The sequence below is a fragment of the Pieris brassicae genome, chromosome 2 (genome assembly GCF_905147105.1).
Source record: "Pieris brassicae chromosome 2, ilPieBrab1.1, whole genome shotgun sequence".
NCBI classification, from domain to species: Eukaryota; Metazoa; Arthropoda; class Insecta; order Lepidoptera; family Pieridae; genus Pieris; species Pieris brassicae.
Window position 1 is genome coordinate 12,722,006 of NC_059666.1, and position 21,774 is coordinate 12,743,779.

General features: G+C 33.4%; 2 protein-coding genes across 2 annotated transcripts; one reads left to right on the forward strand and one right to left on the reverse strand.

Moving 5' to 3' along the window:
- Positions 1–131: 131 nt before the first annotated feature.
- Positions 132–4,333, forward strand: LOC123720495 (zinc finger and SCAN domain-containing protein 2-like). The gene is made up of 3 exons (XM_045677125.1): positions 132–418; positions 626–1,005; positions 1,710–4,333. Exons 2-3 carry the CDS (start codon positions 628–630, stop codon positions 3,576–3,578), a joined length of 2,247 nt encoding a protein of 748 aa, XP_045533081.1. The 5' UTR covers positions 132–418; positions 626–627; the 3' UTR covers positions 3,579–4,333.
- Positions 4,334–4,592: 259 nt separating this feature from the next.
- Positions 4,593–21,739, reverse strand: LOC123718937 (neutral alpha-glucosidase AB). The gene is made up of 20 exons (XM_045675945.1): positions 21,581–21,739; positions 21,245–21,479; positions 20,944–21,071; positions 20,272–20,467; positions 18,231–18,336; positions 17,788–17,932; positions 17,382–17,519; positions 16,502–16,610; positions 15,369–15,508; positions 14,701–14,888; positions 14,049–14,191; positions 13,252–13,349; positions 12,805–12,927; positions 10,564–10,729; positions 9,976–10,112; positions 9,432–9,544; positions 8,989–9,146; positions 8,464–8,577; positions 7,227–7,336; positions 4,593–6,032 (listed from the first exon to the last, which is right to left on the reverse strand). Exons 2-20 carry the CDS (start codon positions 21,476–21,478, stop codon positions 5,822–5,824), a joined length of 2,757 nt encoding a protein of 918 aa, XP_045531901.1. The 5' UTR covers position 21,479; positions 21,581–21,739; the 3' UTR covers positions 4,593–5,821.
- Between the last annotated feature and the right edge of the window lie 35 nt (positions 21,740–21,774).

The window sequence follows — 21,774 nt, forward strand, 5'->3', positions numbered from 1 at the left end:
AATTCCGATAGACTAGTAATTGACAGTAGACTCTTACATCAATACCTATTCTTTACTTTTATCTCGATTCAAAACTTAATGTCAATTGCCAAAAGTAATTATGTAGCTTTTCGTCGTAAAATGTACTAAATTTATTCAGAAATCAGATGTGAGATGTCTAAATATTTCTTATTTGAATCGTGCTAAGCCAGTTTTTAATATCTATATATTACATTTCCTACTAGTTTTCAGACTGGATTTATATGTTTTAGTCTTGACTTTCCAAAAATGAAAGATAAATACTCCAGTCGGCATAGTGTTATTCCGTATTTAATTTTGTCGCACTGTGTAATTTATTAAAAATTAAAGCAAGCCAGCTAGCGATTCAAAACAGTGCATATTTCTACGTGCTCAATTTTGTTTTACAGTGATAAGCAAGGTAATGCTTGCGTTCTAATACGTATCGAATTAGTAGTAGTAATTTGGGTTTCAGATTTTTTTAATTTTTAAGGAATACTTGACAATTATTTCAAATTATATGCGCTTGGAACTTGCTAATAGTACTAAATAGAATCTAATGTATATAATGTCTATTGTTTGATTGATCGAGCGTTTGTTAGTAAAGTTAAATTTTGTGATTTTCCAGAAATGTCTGATTCAAAAGAAGATGATTTTGCTGAAGACCTTCTTCAACCAAATATTGAAATGGAAATCAAAAAAGAAATTAATATTCAGATAAAGCTTGAAGAAGATGTCAATGAAGCAAATGATAATCCATTTCAGAATATACAAGTTGAGGTAAAAGAAGAAATATCTAGTGAACAAGACATTCATAAAAGTAATAAAGAGTTGGAAATGGAGGGTCAGGAAAGAGATATAGAAGTTAAGGAAGAATCAGAAGATATTGTTTCATATGATTTTCCAAATTTTGATGATAGTATGGACAGTGAAGAAGCAACAGCTCTGGGTAATGTTGAAACATGCCTGCAAGAAGACATGAAGGAGGAATGTTATCATCAATTTGAGGTAGTTGGCTATGTTAATTACTTTATTAAAAAAATACATACATAATATATAAGCCTGAAGAATTATGGAAAGAAAGTAGGAAAACATGACTAAAAAATATTAAAATTAAATGTCTGGTGTGATAGTTGTATATAATCATATAACAGCTTTATTTTTTGTAAATTACAAACCAATTGTGTTGAATATTTGCAGTAACATAAACTTAATAATATATAAAGTGTAGTAATCACTCAATAGAGATTTTAATTAATCATGAATGGCTTCTTCCACATGTGGTTTTATTGTAATGGGATCAGACTAGAAAACTGAGTATATTGCACTTAAAGGTCTTGCTTAAAAATATTGTGTTTTATCAGTGATCATATTATGTTGTTAAGTATTGTTATAACAAAATGGAGATACTTATTTAATTTAGTATGTAAGAATGTAAATGATACAGAAAATGGAGATATTAGGGTTCCTTAATTGTGGTATATGGTTAGATGAATGATCACTCTTCCTTTAAACAGAAAAATAACAATTTTCAACCTTAATCATTCAACAGATTGACAATAATTTGACAGCTTGTTGCAGTTCAGATTTGAAAAGATACACAGCTAATAATCTTTTCTTATGTTTCATCAACTATGTCCATGTATATCCAAGCTAACATAATCTAGTTAAATGTAAATACACAATAAAATAGGACATTGTAATTTTTTCAGAATCCTGACAATTACAGTGACAGCATCAAAGAAGAACCTGATGTAGCAGTTACAGAGACACATCTTATATCAAACAAACTCATCAGCACAACTTCAACTATAACAAACCCACATATAGGCATTATACAGTCAGAAACTACTAAAACTCTTGTAATGGAAATTCATCCAGTCATGCCAGAAGATTCTTACAATAAAATGGGTAATCCTGAAGAAATATTACCAACATCATATGAAAATGATGATGTAGATTATTCAGAGCCTTTTCAATTAAATTCCATTACTGGAAACATACTCTCCTTAGAACAAGAAGCATATGGACTTCTTAAAGCAAAAAAACAAAAAGTGAATTCAGAAAAAAATTATACATGTGAAAAATGTGATAAAGCTTACGATCGGCCTTATGCTCTAAAAAAGCATTTACAAGTTCACCAAACAATTGAAAATTACGAACGCGGCAAGAAAATGCGAATAATAACAAGAATTAAAAACTCTGAAGGTCATGGGAAGAAAAAAAAATCTTTGAAAAAAGTCATAAATTTAAATGACATTAATAAAATGAAAGCGCGTCAGGAAAGAGTTGACAAACGACGAATGAATCTAATAACAGAAGAACAGAAGATTCTACAACCAGACGATGCTGACACAAAAATAGTTGACGTCAATATAGAAACAAAGAAAGAAGGTTATGAATGTACTTGCGGACAAGTATTTCAACGCCGAAGTAGAATGGAAACGTGTTTCCGATCTCATGATATAGACGATGAAGAGCGATCATTATATTCCTGTATATCGTGTTCCAAACAGTTCCATGATAAAGAAGAATTGGCTTCGCATAGAAGGAGACTACATCGTAAACGGTTTCCATGTAAATTCTGCCCAACAGACTACCACACGCGAAAGGAACTGTTCAAACATTTACGGATACATCAAAAAGTTCAACTCATGGAATATAAAGTTATATCAGAAGTGATGAATGGTAATCAAAAGTTAAGATGTTTTATGTGTGAACAAAGTTACTCGGAGCTCACAGAATTGAAAAGCCACGTAATGGAAGACCATAAGGAGCCTTACATATGTCCTAAATGCAATGAAACATTCCCGAAAATAATCGATTTCGCTCAACATACGAAAACTGATCATGCAGAGGTCGAAGGACAGTCGGTGTTAGATGTTTTGGAAGCGTTTTCGAAGTTAGTCAAGGCTTGGAAGTGTGAGGAATGTGAAGTTCAGTTTCACGAGGCCGATAAGCTGGCGAAACATCAAGTAGAAATGCATAGTCCTGATTTAAAAGCGGAAATTCGATTCCAATGTGACGATTGCCGCCGTGTTTTTGTTAGTCAAAAAGGTCTAACTTCCCACAGACGAATACACCATAATACGGGAAGTACTGAAGAGCCAGAGACTATAGATGGAGTAATTTGTGTTGAATGCAGAAAGATTTGTAGAGACGAAGTCGCTTTGGCATCTCATATGCGATTACATTCGCCGGATAGAAAGTATCCCTGCAAATTCTGCGATTTCCGCTTTGCCACACCGGAAAAACGAAAGATTCATGCCGAATTACATACCGGTGATATGAAATATGTCTGTTTTATTTGCGAGTACCAGTGCACTTCAGAGAATAGGTTGCGGTTGCATAAAATGTCCGAAAAGCACGGGAACATGAAAGAATATCTCCTGTCTGGGCGGGCGATGGCAGAGAGCCAGAAGAACGATGATGAATCTGATTCGTCAAACGACGACGGTATCGTTTGTGATGTCTGCGGTGAAAAATTTACAAATACAAAAGTAATGTTGAAACACAAAGAAACACATCCGTTTATTGAGTTCCCTAATGATGATACGCCTACTAGAATATTTTTTAAGTAGCACGAAATGAATACAGTCCACGGAACACTCTGAGTAATTTTGTGCCTTGATTGTGCAGCTACAATACAAATTATAGAAAATGATATGAATATTAATCTGATTACCTCATTGGTATCACATCCTGACTAGATATATAAGGTTTGAACTTTGTCCTAAAGCCACTGCCTTTAATTTGATTTAACAGATACTATTATGTATAATTTTTTACACAGACAAGATGTCATGGCTGTAGGAAATCAGTTGTGAGAAAAGACTTGATGTTATATTTAAAATGAAATCCTGGCTCGGCATTGGGCCTCTTGACCCATCAGGGTGATACTAAAATCAGCCTTATTCTTGTTTCATGCTTGCAGTGTCTTTTTAACCCTTCCATACTTATTTATGTATTATAATTGATTAATAAACAAACTATTTACTTAAAATGAGATGGTTCTAGACAAATTGTTTTAAGTTAAAACACTAAGTTTATACCAACTTATTCATAAAAAAACGATTTGCACTTATTACTAAAGTACTAATTGGTTCATTGTTTGTATTTACGCTGACAAGTGACAGATGAGTACTTTTGTCAATTAATTTATGAATAAGGAGGTTTATATGTATGTTGTTAATATGTTTTGTTTTATTTTTAATATTTATAGTTCTTAAGTAAAGAGAAGCTAGTCTTAATAAATGAGTTGCCTTTTATGTAGCAATATGAAATTGGCTTGTACCTTGTTTGTATATGTTCAAAATATAAAATTATTCACAATTGATCTAGCATTTCTTATTTTAATATAACCTTAAGTTCAATTGCCAATAAAAGCTACTTTTGAAAAATAAATATTAGAAATTATCAAATATTTCATTTAAAGTCCTAATTTTAATTTTTTGTAAATAACTTCATAAAAAATATTAGGTTGCCATAAGCCATTGAACATCACAAATAGAAATAGTAATTTATTTTAATTGAATCTTATACGTAAGAAACCCATCCTCTATGATTAAATTCTAAATAAAAAATAAAACAGGAAAATTTTAAAATCTTTTTATTATCACAAGATACATTCCATAATTTTTATGAGGTATTCGTTTGAAACAGGTTTTAAAGTTTACATTATTAAACAAATACCTCATAATACAATTTGTTCATTTGATTGTGTATTGTCAAGTACAAATGACTTCATATTAAAATGAATGATGCAATATTGCACTAGGTCGTTTGAAAACCTCGAAAGATTTTGAAGAAATTTGAACCATATGTGTGTGAGCTAAGGTTGATAAACAAATGACACTAAGAGCGAAGGTTCAGAATTCTCCAAATCGTTTCAAGGTGTTCAATACACTATAGTTAATTCATAATAGGGCTGACGTACTTCAGCTAATCTTTATTTGGCTTTTCATGTGAAGCGACAGAAAAAACGTGTATTGCATAAACCTAATTGAAACTAAATGAATACTCTTTTTAACTAAACTGTTTTGTCTACGTCGAAGCTCGCTCACAATTTGACATAAAGGGACAAGCATCTGTGGATTGACTTTCGTCTATGGGTTGTGGAATAAAACAAAACTTACAAGCATCTTCTTACAGTTAAAATAGTTCACTAAATTATAAAAAAAACTGTACAGCTACAGATTACAGTTAGGACCTGAACTTAATAAAAACAAAAAATGATATATTTCTACTCATTTGTTTAAATGCTGTCATCTCTTTCATTAAGGTGACGTTAGAAAGAGATGATATACTAACATATTGTGTCATGCGGGTTTCATCGTGACTGCCCTCATTCTGCTTTATTTTTATACGCCCTTGAGTATAAGGGTAAGATTAAGTGGCTTAGCGCTAAGTATGACTCTCGTATGTCAAAAACGTATTGACATAGTCAGTCATAATTAGCTCTAAACCATCTGAATTTTACCCTAAGAGCATGATGGTAGAAAGATTATCTTATATATATATAGAATTTTGGACAAGATTATGGTTCAGTGATTTGGTAAAATTTAACTAGTGTCTATTAGGTATCCGCCTAAAAATCTTGATGTATTTAGGGACAAACATGGGGCCTTAGACAGATACCTTTGCGGACATCGGCAGTTTGTAATTGGTCACGTGACCATGCGTGAGCTATCTGCGAGCATTAATACCAATTTTGTTATAACAAGTTAGCTTTGCCGACCATTATCGCCAGTTAGTAGTCACGTGTCTACGCGTGATAAAGTATTTGTCTATGACCCCATTTAGGAGTTCAAAATTAAACTATTTCTTAATATGAGAATTGTATTTCCCAAGCTTTGGCCATGAGTGCGGCCGGTTTGCGTACCACGAGCACATCGTTACCGCGATGGATTGTCATTTGTAGGGCAGTGGATTTACCATCTTGGATGAGTTTTGCTGACTTGGGCGGAGATTTGATTCCGGCGATTACAATTCGTTCCAGCCAGGAGCGTGTCGGGTAGTTACCGCTGTTTGTAATACTGAAAAAAAAATATGTAAATCATTTAAAAATTCCTATTTAAAGTGAGTTACGTTTGGTGGATGTTGTTGGATATTCAAATAAATAAAAAAACTGGTAGAAACTAAGTGTCGACGTTCAAGCGTTCAAGTATTACGTCACGCAATTTTTGGAGATTCTTGACCCCCCCACCCCCCACGAAACGCGCCGTAACGTTTCTGTTTCAAAGAGTAAAACATTTCATGACCAACCCCAGTGACTCTTTATACCTAAAACTTACCATTATGTGGTGTAAAGTACTGGAAAGTCGAAAATAATATTATCAATAACGCGTAATTCAATCCCAGCCCCGCATCGTTGCAAGAGGACCTCCCCCCCCAAAATTCGTTACGTAATACTTGAACGCTCCCTTATTGTACAATTATCAGAAACGAGAATGTTATATTTTGTTTGTTTGTTATTATAATTTATTGGAATGCGATTTTAAAATAGTAACTAATACATATATACTAACTAACGTAAGGATAAATAACTCGTGTAAATATTATTTAGTAATGTATGAGGGTAGCGTTTCTGGGTTTGATTTTTTTATACACATATTCTGTTTAGGCAATCTGAAACGACTGTCTCGCTGAGACTTGAATCTCAGATTACACACTGCAATAAACAACTAAGCCTTTGCGGCAATAAAATAAGTACATATATTTATTTAAATTTAAATTAATTACATTACGCAAGTCTGTACCCGGCATAATACTCTTACGAATTAAGGCCGATTCACATATATCAGTGAAGCCACAGTTCCTTCACGTGTCCGCTCAGTTCAGTATCAGTCATACAGTATTGCGTCAATCATTCAATTCACACTTGTCAGTACTCAGTTTACGGAGCTTCGGTGAAAACCCTATTTTCACGAACAATTTCTACCAATAGCTCGTCCTCCATTTTGTTTTCAATAAGGCGGCGTCAGTGATCCGACAAAAAATATTATATTAATATTAATATGTCAACGAATCCATCCGTGATTGTCGGTGTCGTCACTGACACTGACAACTGGGGATGCGTTCATAGAGAATGTATGAAAGAATATTCCGCATTGTGCTGGTACTGTGTCGGAACTGTGGCTTCACTGATATGTGTGAATCGGCCTTTATGATTTCTTTTCTCCCTTACATTTTTTTTTAAAATCAAATCCCAATCCTAAATAAATACTTACATATACTTCATGGCCGTCTGTTCGTATGTGATTTTAGCGTAAATGAATTTATTAGACTTAAAGTCATATGTCTCTCCGTCGTCTATATACAGGGTGCCAGCAGCCGTGTTCTGAAAATAAAAATCAAGATATATTATATAATAATACCGATATTTATTGGAATATATCAATGAGGCACACAATTTTTAATTATTTGTCACGTTTAGGTTCCCACTATCCTTTTAGATTATTTTCCAATCAGGTTTGAACCCTTAGTTCGCCTCTTAGTTTGAAGCCCTCTAGCAGACATCCCAGTCGGGGTTTTTTAGTGGGTCACAGAAGAGTGGCCAAAGTTCATGTAAGCGAAGATACTTTGGTCACCCGAGCTGAACCTCACACATCGGCCTATCATCGGATGAAATTTTTTTGCGCCGACTATAAAATTGGTAGGAACAAAAAACTGCCACATTTCAAATCTTTTTGACAGAAAGAAGTCTGTGGGGTCCGCTAGTAACAATAAAAATGTGTTTATTCTTTATAACTATGCATTATAATGTGTAAGATTTAGGAACCCTTATAAGTGAAAAACCTGTATCCGTACTTTCTTTCTTTTCCTTTTAAATACTTTCCAGGGTTACTCAGAGTACGAGCCAAGGCTGTACATTTTTCTCATTCAGGCTTAGTTTTATAAGCTATCGATTTGCTAAATCATCGAAGTTACGGCTCGAGAGTATAACCAGACGTAGACAATCTCTTCATGACTGTTACATTGCATTCATTCGTTTCATAGCAATTAATATTTAACTATTTCACTTATATTATATTTTGTACGCAAATGTTTAATATAGAGTAAAACTAAAATCCTCTATTATTTTCTTTATTTTTTATTTATTATTACTTCGTAACACTACAGAAAATAAAAAATTGAACATAATTAAATCAAAAATCAAAACTTGCGGCCTTATCGCTTTCGAGCGATCTCTTCCAGGCCACCAGAGTCCCCGATGACTGAGATGATTTGAGAACTGGCAGTAAATGTAAAATTATAAGCATTTAATATAAGTATATTTATTTATTAACGTATATAAGTGTATACTGTGTTACCTAAATGAATTTGAGTTTGCGTCTTTTGATTTCGATATTTAAGACTTTCCTACCACGCCTTACTATGTTTTTACAGCGAGACTGGTTTAAATTGTTAAATTTATTATTTCATATTTGTAATTTTGGTATAAAAATTCAATATACTGATACTCACATTAATATCGAGTGTGACAACCAACGTGTATGGATCATCTTCCATCAAGGCAGACGATCTGCGCACGCGCTCCTTACGCGGTATTATACTGCCACCGCGCTGGTACACTGGTATCTAGTGGAATAATATATTATTCATTATTACATTATCCTAGGCGAAAATATACAATAATATGTCCAACCGTTATTCTAGAAATAAATCTACTTAATTACAGTGTTTTAACTCTAGTGAACATACTTTTACGGTGAGGCGAGGACCATGTAATAATAATATTCTAGGCTAGGCTTGCTAAAGGAAAAAGAAACTTCTTAAAGGCTTAAACACTTATCACACTAGCTTTAGACTCCACCCACCGCGCCCCTGTGATCACATACAGCGTTTAAATCACCGACGCGGTGGAAAAGAAGAGTGGTTATTTCGCCACACTTTTCTTGATCATACTTCTTCCATACGTGACATTAAGAGGATAGAAATGGTATGACAACTCTTAAAACTGACGAACCTGTATCACCTAAGTGTTATTACCTTTGCAATAGTGACTTCTTGTGTGAAATATCCGTTGGCTTTGTGACGTTGGAAGGAGTCAACGTCGTACCACACGGTATGGGATTCCCTTCCCGGTAAATACACTTTTACGCTGGTCACACCGGGCTCAACAACGGGACGGATTAGCAATTTGTCACCTTTAAAAAAATTATTTAACACTTAACGAAACTCGGGGGTATTTTTTTATTAACCTGAGCCAAAATATAATTTACGTGACGATGTTGGCAACACTGGCTTTTTAATTGTATTAATAATTGTCTATGAAAATATAAGAGATATTTTATGTACAGAATATACAAAGTAAATATCAGAATATCTTGCTGTCCTGTGTCAAGGGCCATCCCTTTGCCCATTCTCATACAAATAATTGCCACTGTTTAAACACAAAAATCCTTTTAACTATTTTAAATATCTATACTCACCCAATAAATATGTGTCGTCGATAGTGTATGTCTGCTCTTCCTTGGGGTAATGGGTCAATAATGGACGCATAACGGGAACACGGTCCAAAGTGTGTTCGTAAAACAACGTATACCTGAAATAATTTTACGAATATAATCGTATAAAAGGATATTGTTTTGTTATTTATTTGCTTGAGACTATTTACTATTGAATTATAACATGTCCTAAACCTCACAGTATATTCTATAATATATTATTGTCTCTATATTTACGGAGTACGATAGTGTGTAGCACTATGAACCATTTTTTACCATATATAAATGTATAACAAAAATAACTCGACGTTTCGAGTGCTTTTCAACAAACGTTATGCTACATAATGTTGACAGATTTGGAGTCTATTGAATATTCCAGAAGAATTTTTAAAAATCGTTTAGAAATTTTAAGGTTAACTAGTAGAATAAGAGCTAAGTGAATTTTATTTATTAAAAAAATTTATTTTACGTAGCGGAGTAATCCTTGCGTGTATTCACAAACAAAAAAATATGGATAAGTTTTACTTACCAGAGGTCCAAAAGGGCGTATCGCCGCCTAACTGCGTCCCTCAATCGCGAAGTGGTGGTTGCGTCATACAGCCATGGCTCACGACGTTTTGTCTCAATGTGAGAATGAGCACGCATGAAAGGTTGGAAAGCTGCCGCCTGTAGGAAAATGAAACAGTTGTTCAATAGCTTAGGAGGATACTGTAAATTTATTTTATATAATGGAGTCATGCTTCTTTTAAACCAAAATATTCACAAATTGTATTTTTTTAAAATTCAAATGAACACAATTGATCCTGACCAAGTTGTACTAAATAATATGAATTTAACATAGGTCACGGGAAAAAAGCAAATATAGACAAAACTATAGTTTTTTTATAAATTGTAGTTGTTGCGTCCTACGTTATTTTTACGCTTGCCTCTCAAGAGCGTTTTTATCTCCATAAAAATACACTATCAGAAATTTTTTATATTAGGTTAAGCGGAAACGATACTAAAATGTTACATCTTACCTTTATAAATTCAACAAACGACATGTTTGTACGTCGTCATAATTCTTACTCTATGTAGTAAACATACATTTAAGTCTATTTAGAAAACGTGGACATACCTGATACCACCTCGTCATCAACTCTGCTTCGGGGTACTTGAAGAATCCACCCACGTCTGACCCACAAAAGCTGACCCCGGCACTCGCGAGAGACAAACACATAGATATCGAGGCGAGAAGGAATCCCCATTCCGCCATATTGTCACCTGTCCATACTGCAGCGTATCTGAATAATTTCCCATTTATTGAACTCCAGTATTTATATTTTTCGGAAAGCGAGAATAACGAGAGACGAACGATTGGAAAGTAGAAGAGAAGATGAGAGACAAATGGAAGAATTTGGAAAGGATCTTCACTCCGTGGACGGTACTACACTAATATTAAATACAAAAAAAAATATTTTATTACAAATTGTTTTTCGTACATTGTTAAGCCATAATAGTGATGGGCGTTCGAACCCCGGCCTCGAATTGATTAATTGATTCTATATGCATCTTAAGATTCAGTCTTAAGTATAACTCTTTCTTTTTCTTTTTACATGTGTCTTTACTACGGACATCATGGAACATTACGATCTAGCCTAACTTAAGACTAATAAGTAATTTAAGTCTAACCTAATTTACTAAAAAGGATTGTTATCATAAGTAAGTGTCCAATAACGCTACTTATAGTCTCTATTAAAGGGAAGACACTCTGTTCTTGTGTTCAATATATTTTTCTTTTCATTCACTGTTTAGCACTTAATAATAAAGTTCACTAACACTAGTTCACTAGTTCAAATGGTTTTATCCTTTTCAATCTTCTCACTAGGTCAGTGGTGTCAAGGAGTTGTATAGCCTCGACATTCACGTGATGGTGGAGCCTATGTTCGTGTGCTCCAGCAGTCTTTTTTATTAATGTGGTGACGTCCTCTACATTAAGGTCCCGATGGAGGTCGAAATTGCGAATGTACCAGGGAGCATTGACTATTCCTCTGAGCGCTTTGTTTTGGAATCGTTGGATTACTTGGATATTACTATTACTGGTACAGCCCCACAGCTGGCAACCATAAGTCCATACAGGTGTCAGGACTTGTTTGTAGATCAATAATTTATTTTGTACTGATAACGTGGAATGCCTTCCGAGCAACCAGTACAATTTAGAGTAACGGAGATCCAACTCTTCACGTTTCTTTTTAACATGGACCTTCCATCGGAGTTTGGTGTCTAGCGTCATACCTAGGTACTTAGCTGGAACGGCACTTTGACGTTATCAATATATACTGGCAGGTAGTTTGATGTTTTGTTGGAAAAGTTTATGTGAACTGATTTAGTTTTATCCGCCATTTTTTGGTCCACAAGCCAACAATATTTATGGCTTTTTGTAATTTTACTACCGCTTCCTTTTCAGTAGAAGTATAACTCTTGAACATCAAAATATAATACGTTTTGACATATACATACTTAGCGCTACGACTTCGATTTCGATTCGATTATAATAAAAATATATGACAAAAAGAAACTACAACGATTAATTTAATATCGCTTTATACATGGAGCGTATTAAATAAACCATCATACATACATACAATTAAAGTTAGTTGACAAAATTGAGATTGTCAACAGCGTAAAATACTTATTCCCTCAAAAAAAAAACGTCTGTTTAAAAAAAAAGATTTTATCCGTCTCACCAATAGCCGTACTCTGGAACGTCCAAAACTAACCTGACTTCAACTTAACTACCTACGGATATTGCGAGCGTAAATCTCCACCTCCGATGGCGCGGTACGTATGTACCGGCTGTGCACTAATGGATTTCCATTCTATGTGCGCATTTAACATTAGCTCGAACGGTGAAGGAAACCATCGTGAGGAAACCGGCTTGCCTTAGAACCAAAAAGTCGACGGTTTGTGTCAGGCACAGAAGGCTGATCACCTACTGGCCTATTCAATTCACAAACGATCATGAAACAGATACAAAAATCTGAGGCCCATACCTAAAAGGTTGTAGCGACATTGATTTTTTATTAATATACTAACCTAACCTAACCGAACAATATTATTAATAGGTTTTTTGGACAGCTCCGGCGCTGCGGGAAATGCAGCCCCTCCAACCTCTTCCTCCGTGCCTCCGATTGTTTATATACATTCTAGGGGTAAGGCAGACAAGACCACGTGGATAGTGGTATGCTCTGATTTGGTTTTTGGGTACTTTTTGAATATAACTGGTGGCGCAATACGGAATATTATCCATTGCGAAAACCAAATTGCATAATAAAAATTACGATGTACCATCGCAGATTCGTTCTTAAATGTGTCTCACCTCTGTGTGCCGGAGTAGACCGCTCTCGATAGAATAAAAGGCCTAAACTGTCCGTCGCTTCGGTCCAACATTCCCTGATGCGTCGCCATTATGTGCCATACACCGTACTCGTTGTGAATATGTCTGAAATAAAGCCATTAAACGCTGTGTCTTGTAAAGGTCTTGTCTTATGCAATTTATTTTTATTCATCTACAAAATAATTATAGGTACGTGGCTATAACCCTAACAAATATATTTTTTAAATATATTTTTTTTAAGAGGATAGCAAACAAAACGTGACAGGACAAGACAAAATCCCTTTTCGACGAGCGTGACTCAGATAAACAAATTTGTACGAACACGGTCACGTGACAAATCGTGAGTCATAATCGTCATTCCCATAAAAATTCGTTTAACCTATCGAAAAATGATTATTCTTTTAAACCCACTTAAGAATGTAAATATACCTGTGTTCCCAGAAAGAGGCAAGGCCATCTTGTCCGTCTTGAGAGGGCTTGTAGTGACGATTGTCTTTGGGCATTGTTATCTCAGGCCCGTTGAATACCTGATAAGACAATTAGAAAAGTTATTTAGAGAAACAAGACCCACTTCAAATACTTCAACATTACTGATGATAATAAAATTGTACTGTTCTATCAATTTGTAAATAAACAAACCAACACACTATTCATTATGCTCGTCTCGTAAGGGAGCGTTCAAGTATTAGCTAACGAATTAACGAAGGGGGGGGGGTCCTTTCTAAAACGTTACGATGCAGGGGCGGGGATTTAATTACGCGTTATTGTTAATATTGTTTTCCACTTTCCAGTACTTTACACCAGATAATGGTAAGTTTTAGGTTTTAAGAGTCACTGGAGTTGGTCACGAAACGTTTTACTATTGGAAACAGAAACGTTACGGCGCGTTTCATGGGGGAGAGGTGTCAAGAATCTACAAAAATAGCGTGACGTAATACTTGAACGCTCCCTAACTGGTTTAAATTGTATTTTATTCCCACACAAACTAGTTATTATAGTTAATAATAGTTTGTTACCAGCCAATATAACGATTTAAGCAAACATCAAATCTCCTAGAAATAAGAGATAATGCTGAGTACTAATGTAATAAATACAGAATATACATATTATATTAAATGTTTATAGTATTTAGTAAAGATTTCGTTAGCATTTTGTGTAATAGTTTGTAAAGCTAATGTAAAATTTAGTTTTTTTTTAAGATTCACAGAGAAAATATATTTACTTACACTGGGCTCATTCATATCATTCCAAATGTGGACATCCTTATTTGTCCCTGGGAAGTTTTCAAAACGGTATCTTTCCGCAAAGTACTTGAAGGCAGCCGGATTGTGGAAGTCAGGGTATGATGATGAACCGGGCCAGCACCAACCTGGAGAAGAAATAATTAACTATAAAAATATGGTCTTTAAATTGTTTCAAAATTCTGTATTAAAATTTAGAACTTATTTTGATATACGGTACATCTTAGTAGGCCTAATAGGCCTGGTAATAAGGACGCATTAAACAAAGACAAATATAATTTATTAATGTAGGTAAACTTAGTATAATGAATATGGAATGACCTTAATTATAATGTACTGTACTTGGATTAAATTAAGCGTCATTAAGAAATTTTAATTGAATACAAAACTATTATACAATAAATTTATTATTCAACCACTATCACTCAGCCATAACGCAGTCATAAGAATAAACAACACAAATACTGTAGATAAATGTCATAAACAAACTATTGCACGGATTATATATAACATAAAAAAAATCCAGAATGTAGAGCGGAGAGCAAGAAACGATCCGCCACTCCTTTTAAATACACCTCTATCAATTATATTTATATTAGGAACATTTTTTTAATATATTAATACCAAAGAAAGGTACCTTCATAATCATTTCCATCCTTGTTCTTAATATACAGTCCCTGTTCAGTGCAGTCTTCGTGGAAAAAGTAACCGGCCTCTCTCTTTATATGGGGGTCAATGATGACCACCATCTTGCGCCCTTTGGCTGTTAGGTTCCCCACCATTTCAGCTGGATGAGCGAATTTTATCGGGTGCCAGGTGAAATATCTAAAAGACATTGTGAATGTTAAAATTTAAATAATAAACAGGTACCACTCAAAACTTTATACACCGACGCTGAAGGTATTGTGAATTTTGTGGCGTTATGCAGTTGTGATTATATAAAAAGAAAAATATCGGAATGTTTTTTTTGACAATTCACTTATATCGCATCTTTAACGCGGAAGAGACTTTATTATACACATGTTCGCTGGGACTATATACTATGGGGTGCCGAAAAAAAAAATTATCCGTTCACAAAAAGTCTCCAGTTACATTCTGTGTTCGGGGTGTGTCATTAACTACGGCAATGAAACTATTGTCAGAGCAATCCAGAAATATTGTCTTGTTATATAAGAAAAACAAAATTGCAAATTTTGAAAACAAATTTGGCATAAAATCTGAATATACTTAGGTATATCGGAAAACTATAATTAATTTTAAAACAATCAAAATTACATTAATTTTTAGAATTTGTTTTACACTCACTTCCTGTTGTCAGTGTATTCGATATCCAGCCAGATAACATCCAACGGTATGTCATGAGAATCGAATCCCTCATCCACAGACCTCACATCGGCTTCATCAACATAATTCCATCTGGACTGGTGGTATGCCAGAGAAAATTTCTGTAAAATAATAATTTTATTACTAAATGTATTTATAAATAATAAAAATGAGAAAGATCCCATCCCTTATGCATCAGAGATTGATACTTTTAAGCTTATACATTTATTCTTATCTAGGTAAGATGTAGATGCGTAGATGAGATCGTCGTTCGTTATCACAACCAATAATATTGCTAAATTTTAATATGGACACAATTTCTTGAGATATACCAACAATTGCAGGCAATTAGAAAGAATAAAAATATTTGGTCTGTGTATATGTCGCAGCCAACTACCTTAATAAGCCGTTCAGTTAACAGCCTAACCTTTTAACTAAACAGCGCCGTTTAATTAGTGGCCTGAAATATATTCAGCCGTTTGTAACAACATTTACGAAAGCTGGCTAATGCTTAGGCCATTCGTACGACAGAGTGATCATGTGGCCGAAATAAAAGAGATGAAACATCAGACATAAAACATATTTCTTTAAAAATTAAATTGCTTGAGTCAGTCACAGCTAAATTGACATTATTATTGTCACTGCACTATTTCATTGCACTTACGAAAACTCCATCAAAGTTGTGGTTTGATCAACTGGCTGAATCAATTTAGGCCGCTAGTTAAAACGCTAGGCTGATATTTGAACGGCTAATTAAGCTAACTAACGCGACGTAAAATGCGACATATACACGATAATATCCAAAACTCAAATTTTTATATTAACAAATATAATTAGCACACATCAATATTTGGCATTTGTTTCATTACGATTTTTTTAGAGAAAATTCGTCATTTGAATTTATAGTTAGCAAAATATACCAAAATGACTGAAATATATTTAAAATAGGGCAAAATTGTCTAATATTTCATAGAAATCATATTGTTTTATGTCATATATCTGGAATATATTGTATATGAATATATGTCGACTGAATTTAATTTTGTCAAACAAGTGTTACAAAATCAAATGCCAATTAGACGAAGCGAGTTATAAATAACCAAAGTTATAATAACCGGTGGTAAAGGTGTGACTCCAGTAAGCGTCGAGTATTGACGGTACACATCAGATGGAGCATCACCCATTAATACGAAGATGTCCACCACACCACTTTCGCTCATAAACCTGGAATTATTGACATAATTAAAATAATTAGATTAATGGTCATAAAACGACAGATTCAAGTCTAGTATCACACACCACATTTTTAAAAAATTCCTTTTAATTAGTATTTTAAAAGAGTGATTCAAATAGTATACTATTTATAATTTGTATATTTGTTTTTCCTTCTTATCACTGATTTTTCTAGTTAATTTCGCTGGTCGTGTCTCCGTGTCGTACTAACAGCCTCTTGATATTTTTGTATGTACGTCAATTTGTTTTTCGTATGACGTGTTTGTCCTAACATTGTGGCGCAAACGAAGGTACAACTCTTTTATATATAACAATACCTTTATTCCTAAGAAATGCTTTTCATTTATATAAAGAAACACTTGTCAATTATTAAGTTTAATATTCTGTTACAATGTATTATAGTAAATTTCTGGCTTTCCTATATATTTTATAGTCACCTTACATTATAGTTTAAATTTAAATAAAAACAGATTTCTGTTTTTGTTTCGTGATTGTTTGTCAATCTAATATGCAAGTAGGAGATAAGCCTCTTGTGCCTGACACACGCCGTAGACTTTTTGGGTCTAAGGTTTTTCTTCATCGTTCGAGCGAATGTGTAATGTGCACATAGACAGAAAGTCCATTGGCGCAGCCGGAGATCGAACCTACGACATCACGGATGAGAGATGCACGCTGATCACTAGGCCAACAATGCTCATTACATTATAGTTTACCAAGTTTTCTTATACCTCTAATAAATTATCTTTATAATCATATACAAACCTGGCATCCACACGCCTCTTCTGTCCACCCGTGACCAGATTGACCAAAGAAGAGACAACATTCCCTTCTCCATAGTTGACCACGTCTATCCATGTCTCAGCTGAATTGTGCCAGAATACACCCACTGAACGCTTTGGCCTATTCAATTTTTAGATAACTTAATTAAATGTGAACATAGTCAAATTGGCGATACCTAGATTAAAATAATTGACCTAATTATAAAACGTGATTTTAAAAAAGTACCAATAAAGTATAGCTTAATTCCATATTTTCTGGTATCGCAAAATATAAGGAAAGGAACAATTTCTTGTTAAAACCGAACAATTTATTGTCTTTATAAATTGATTTAAAATTGTTCAAAAATTTCAATTTAATTTTTGTTTCAATAAGAGCAATAGTAACTAACCCGTGAGCGTACATAACAGGAATAGAGCCGTATATGGCCATACGACTGTCGAGTTCATACTCAAACACATCCAAGTTGTACAATCTGTATGGTTCACCAGATGTCGTGGTCTTAAGATGGAATCCGTCCGTATGTTCCGGGATACCTAATAAACCCAGTTTATACTAGTCATATTATATACATTAAATACTATCCATACTTTTCCCTTCAGTCTCCTGTCAGCTGTCAAACACAGTATAATAAACATATGACTTAAATCAAATAGACCCTTGTTCAAGAAAACTTTTATTACTGCCCAAGTATAAACGTGTTATATTATAATGGTGGGTGAGGCCTTTAACAAAATCTTCTAGAAATGCTATTTATGAGATTATTAATATCTAACGATTTTAAACTCTATTGAATATATTAGAATAAAGTTTATTACAGCTATTTAGTCTTACCATAAGCCTGGTCCGCATCAGGGAATGCCACATCGATGGAGACAGCTTCGTTTCCTCGTGGTCTACTATCGTGATGAGATTTGAAGTTCTCGGCCAATGATCCTTCCTGAATATACCAAATAAATATATTTTTTAGAAGAATAATTTTAAAGTAAAAAATATTATTTTCTGTAAAGAAAATTTTATTCGCCAATTACTCAAATTAATTGGAAAATCTTTATATTTCTGTATTTTTATTACGTATTATATAACCTGGTAAGAAATAGGTCTGAAGTGTTTTATATATGTATTTTTAAGGCCATAGGTTTCGCAATGTCGAATCCTAAGCTCTGGGATTCAATTCCATACAAAAAATGTAATGGCTGGCTATATTCCATTAGCGCACGATTCATTATAATGTCAAACATGTCTACGGACGTCGGTTGTACTGTTTTATTATTGTATTATTCGGTAAATTCATAATGTAATATGTTTATAATAACATTTAGATATATGATGCATTATTAATCATAATTAATAGCTTACGTGAGGTCACAGTTATGGTATCGTAACGCGTGTATTTACAATTTAATTACAGATTAAATAATTAGAACACAGCTGATAATGCTTAAAAACTAAACTGTTCATTTAAAAAAGAGTTTATATATTGATCTTTTCAACCTATATACAATATAGACATTAACTATACTACTACACTATAAATATACACAATATACATCAGCTTTTATGTTCTAGGACGCTATATTCATTCTTCTCATCTGGATTGACCATGACCGGCATAACTATACTGACAAGGTACATTAATATATGTATATATGTGCAATGTCCAATACACTTCTAAATAAGAGAACTGCTGTCTGGAAAGATAATATCTGCTACGCGTTATTGTTTAATTCCAGATTACAGTTTAACTATTTACATAATAGTATTGGGAAGAAAATGCTGCAACTTCAAATACCTATATAGCATATCATATCATACACACTTCAAAGTCGGACAAAGCGTAAGCCATAATCTGACTTTCTCATTTAATATAGATTACTTAAGATTTGTTTTCAAAGTGCAGAGGAAGTGATACCAAGTTCAAGTTTTATCAGTCACGTATATAGATAAGCCAAGATCATTGACATCTCATTGTTGATAATAAATAAACCACATCACCTTATTCTCATTACGTATTAATGCTGACCTATTTTCAATACTAGCTTTATACTCTAGTTCGCTTTACATGTGAACCATTTAATAAAGATGAATAAAATCTATGGCTTCTTGCTTATACTTAATTTATTCTATACATTGATCCGAAATCAATATTACAAACCTAGACCAAGTTTTTTTTTATATTTTGTATCTAAATTTAAGAGGTAAAAACCTAAATGGTGTATAAATAAATCAATGGTGCTACAACCCTTTCAGATCTGTGCCTCAGATTTCTGTATCTGTTTCATGATCATTTGTAAATTGAATAGGCAAGTAGGTGATCAGCCTTCTGTGCCGTCGACTTTTTGGGTATAAGACAAGCCAGTTTCCTCACAATGTTTTCCTTCACCGTTCGAACTAATGTTAAATGGTGTGTAAACCGTCTTTAAAAAATGTATATCACTTTTAGAATAGAATGACGGCATTCTAAATTATTACATACCATACTGTCATTTTAAATGTTATTACCATTTATTGTTTATAATTTAGAAAAGTTCACTTTAAATACCTATTAACCTACATTATGCATATCTCCACTCAAAAAGAGTACCCATCTCTCAAAAACTTCTAAAGCAATTTATGATATGAACTTTAGAATATGAGTATTCTTGATTATTCCAAAAAACAATCATCTTAATATGGCGTTTTAGTTTTCAAAGAAATTTGTAACACACATGCATAATTCCAAATTCCAACAATATCATATAAATACAGGCCCAACTGACAACCTCTTTTTGTTGAAGTCAATAAAATTTATACCAAATTGACTCTAAAGAAGAATAAAATAATAACAAATAAAGCATTATTAACAGATAACAACCGTAACAAACAAAACACTCACAATATCCTCTTCTCCATCCCCATTTCTAACCTTCAATGGCTCTACAAATAGCTGGGCGTTATCATTCAACACAACTGCTGGTTCACCATTCTTATCAAGAAACTCAAATTTGAGAGGCTCAGCTGTAATAATTACTTTATGGCCTTGTGAGTTTTTAAGTGTCAGTTTACCATTTTCATTTGATATCAATTTCAATCTGAAATAAATGATTGAAGATAATTTATAGTTCAGCTGTAAGTTTATCAATGTTATACTTAAACATGAATTTTTGATGAAAAATCAGTGCATACCTTACAGTCTTGTTAAAATTACAAAAAAGGTAATTTAATACTGCAACAACCTAAGATCCTATGATGCGTAATAAATAAAATGTTTTCAGCAAATTTCATATGAATTTTTATACAATAATATTCAACCACAACATTAGTTGTTCTAAATGATGTTGTTGTCAAGGGTTTTGTCTGTATATTACATTTTATAAGTTTGCTACCTAACTATTAATATTTTATAATTTACTAGTATTACTTGTTGTATTTAATTTAATGGATCATAAGAATTAACAGGTTACAGACATATATGATAAAATAATGATGTTGTATGTAATACAAAAAAGAAGTTTACCATGTTAAAAGAATTTCAACAACTTTTATTAAATAATTATAAATCACTTACACATCCCCCTTTGGTTCCCCATCAAGTGCAACCATGGATCTGTATCGAGGGTACAATGGTTCTGCCTCATCTATTTCAACACGGAAAGTGCCATCAACTAGGGCTGATAGGCGAAGGGCATAATGCCACTAAAACCCAAATAATTTATATTAAAAATAAATAAAGCATTTGCAAATGCAAATTTAAATGGTGAAAAGCAAGTTTTTCAAGGCTTTAATAATCATGGCACTAGATGCTAAAGGCCTGTGTTTAGAAAGACAAAGACGTGGACGATATACAACAAGATAAAACAAATTATTACCTCAACATTTTTCTTTTCTTCATCATAATTAACTGTGATTACTTCTGCCGAAAGGACGTTACCGTGCACGAAAACACTGTCTAAATTCAAAGTGTATTGAGATTTTTCAGGCTTCAGAGGACGTAGTCTTTTACAAAATCCGGACTGATCGCATGTTTTAAAATTATTTCTATCCACACATATACAATTATTAATAGAAAATGCAGCAACCAGGAGAAGTGTTAATATCTTCATTCTAAAAAAACAAAATAAATTACTTTAGATTCATCAAATTAAAAGTCAAAAGCACCGGTTTTAAAACGATGAGACAAGAAAAAGAAGCTATGTATTACTTACGTCGAAGTGGATTATATCGCTAATGTATATTATATTTCAGATTTAAGATTTCACGGGTTCATTTCAAAAGCGAATTAATAAATATACAGTAAATCGTAAAAGAAACGATTAAATGCACGCTTGCGTTACGTGGAGAAATTTCCTTTGAATTAAGGTCAATTGTCAGTCCTTCTTTTCCTAGCTTAAAACTTGGC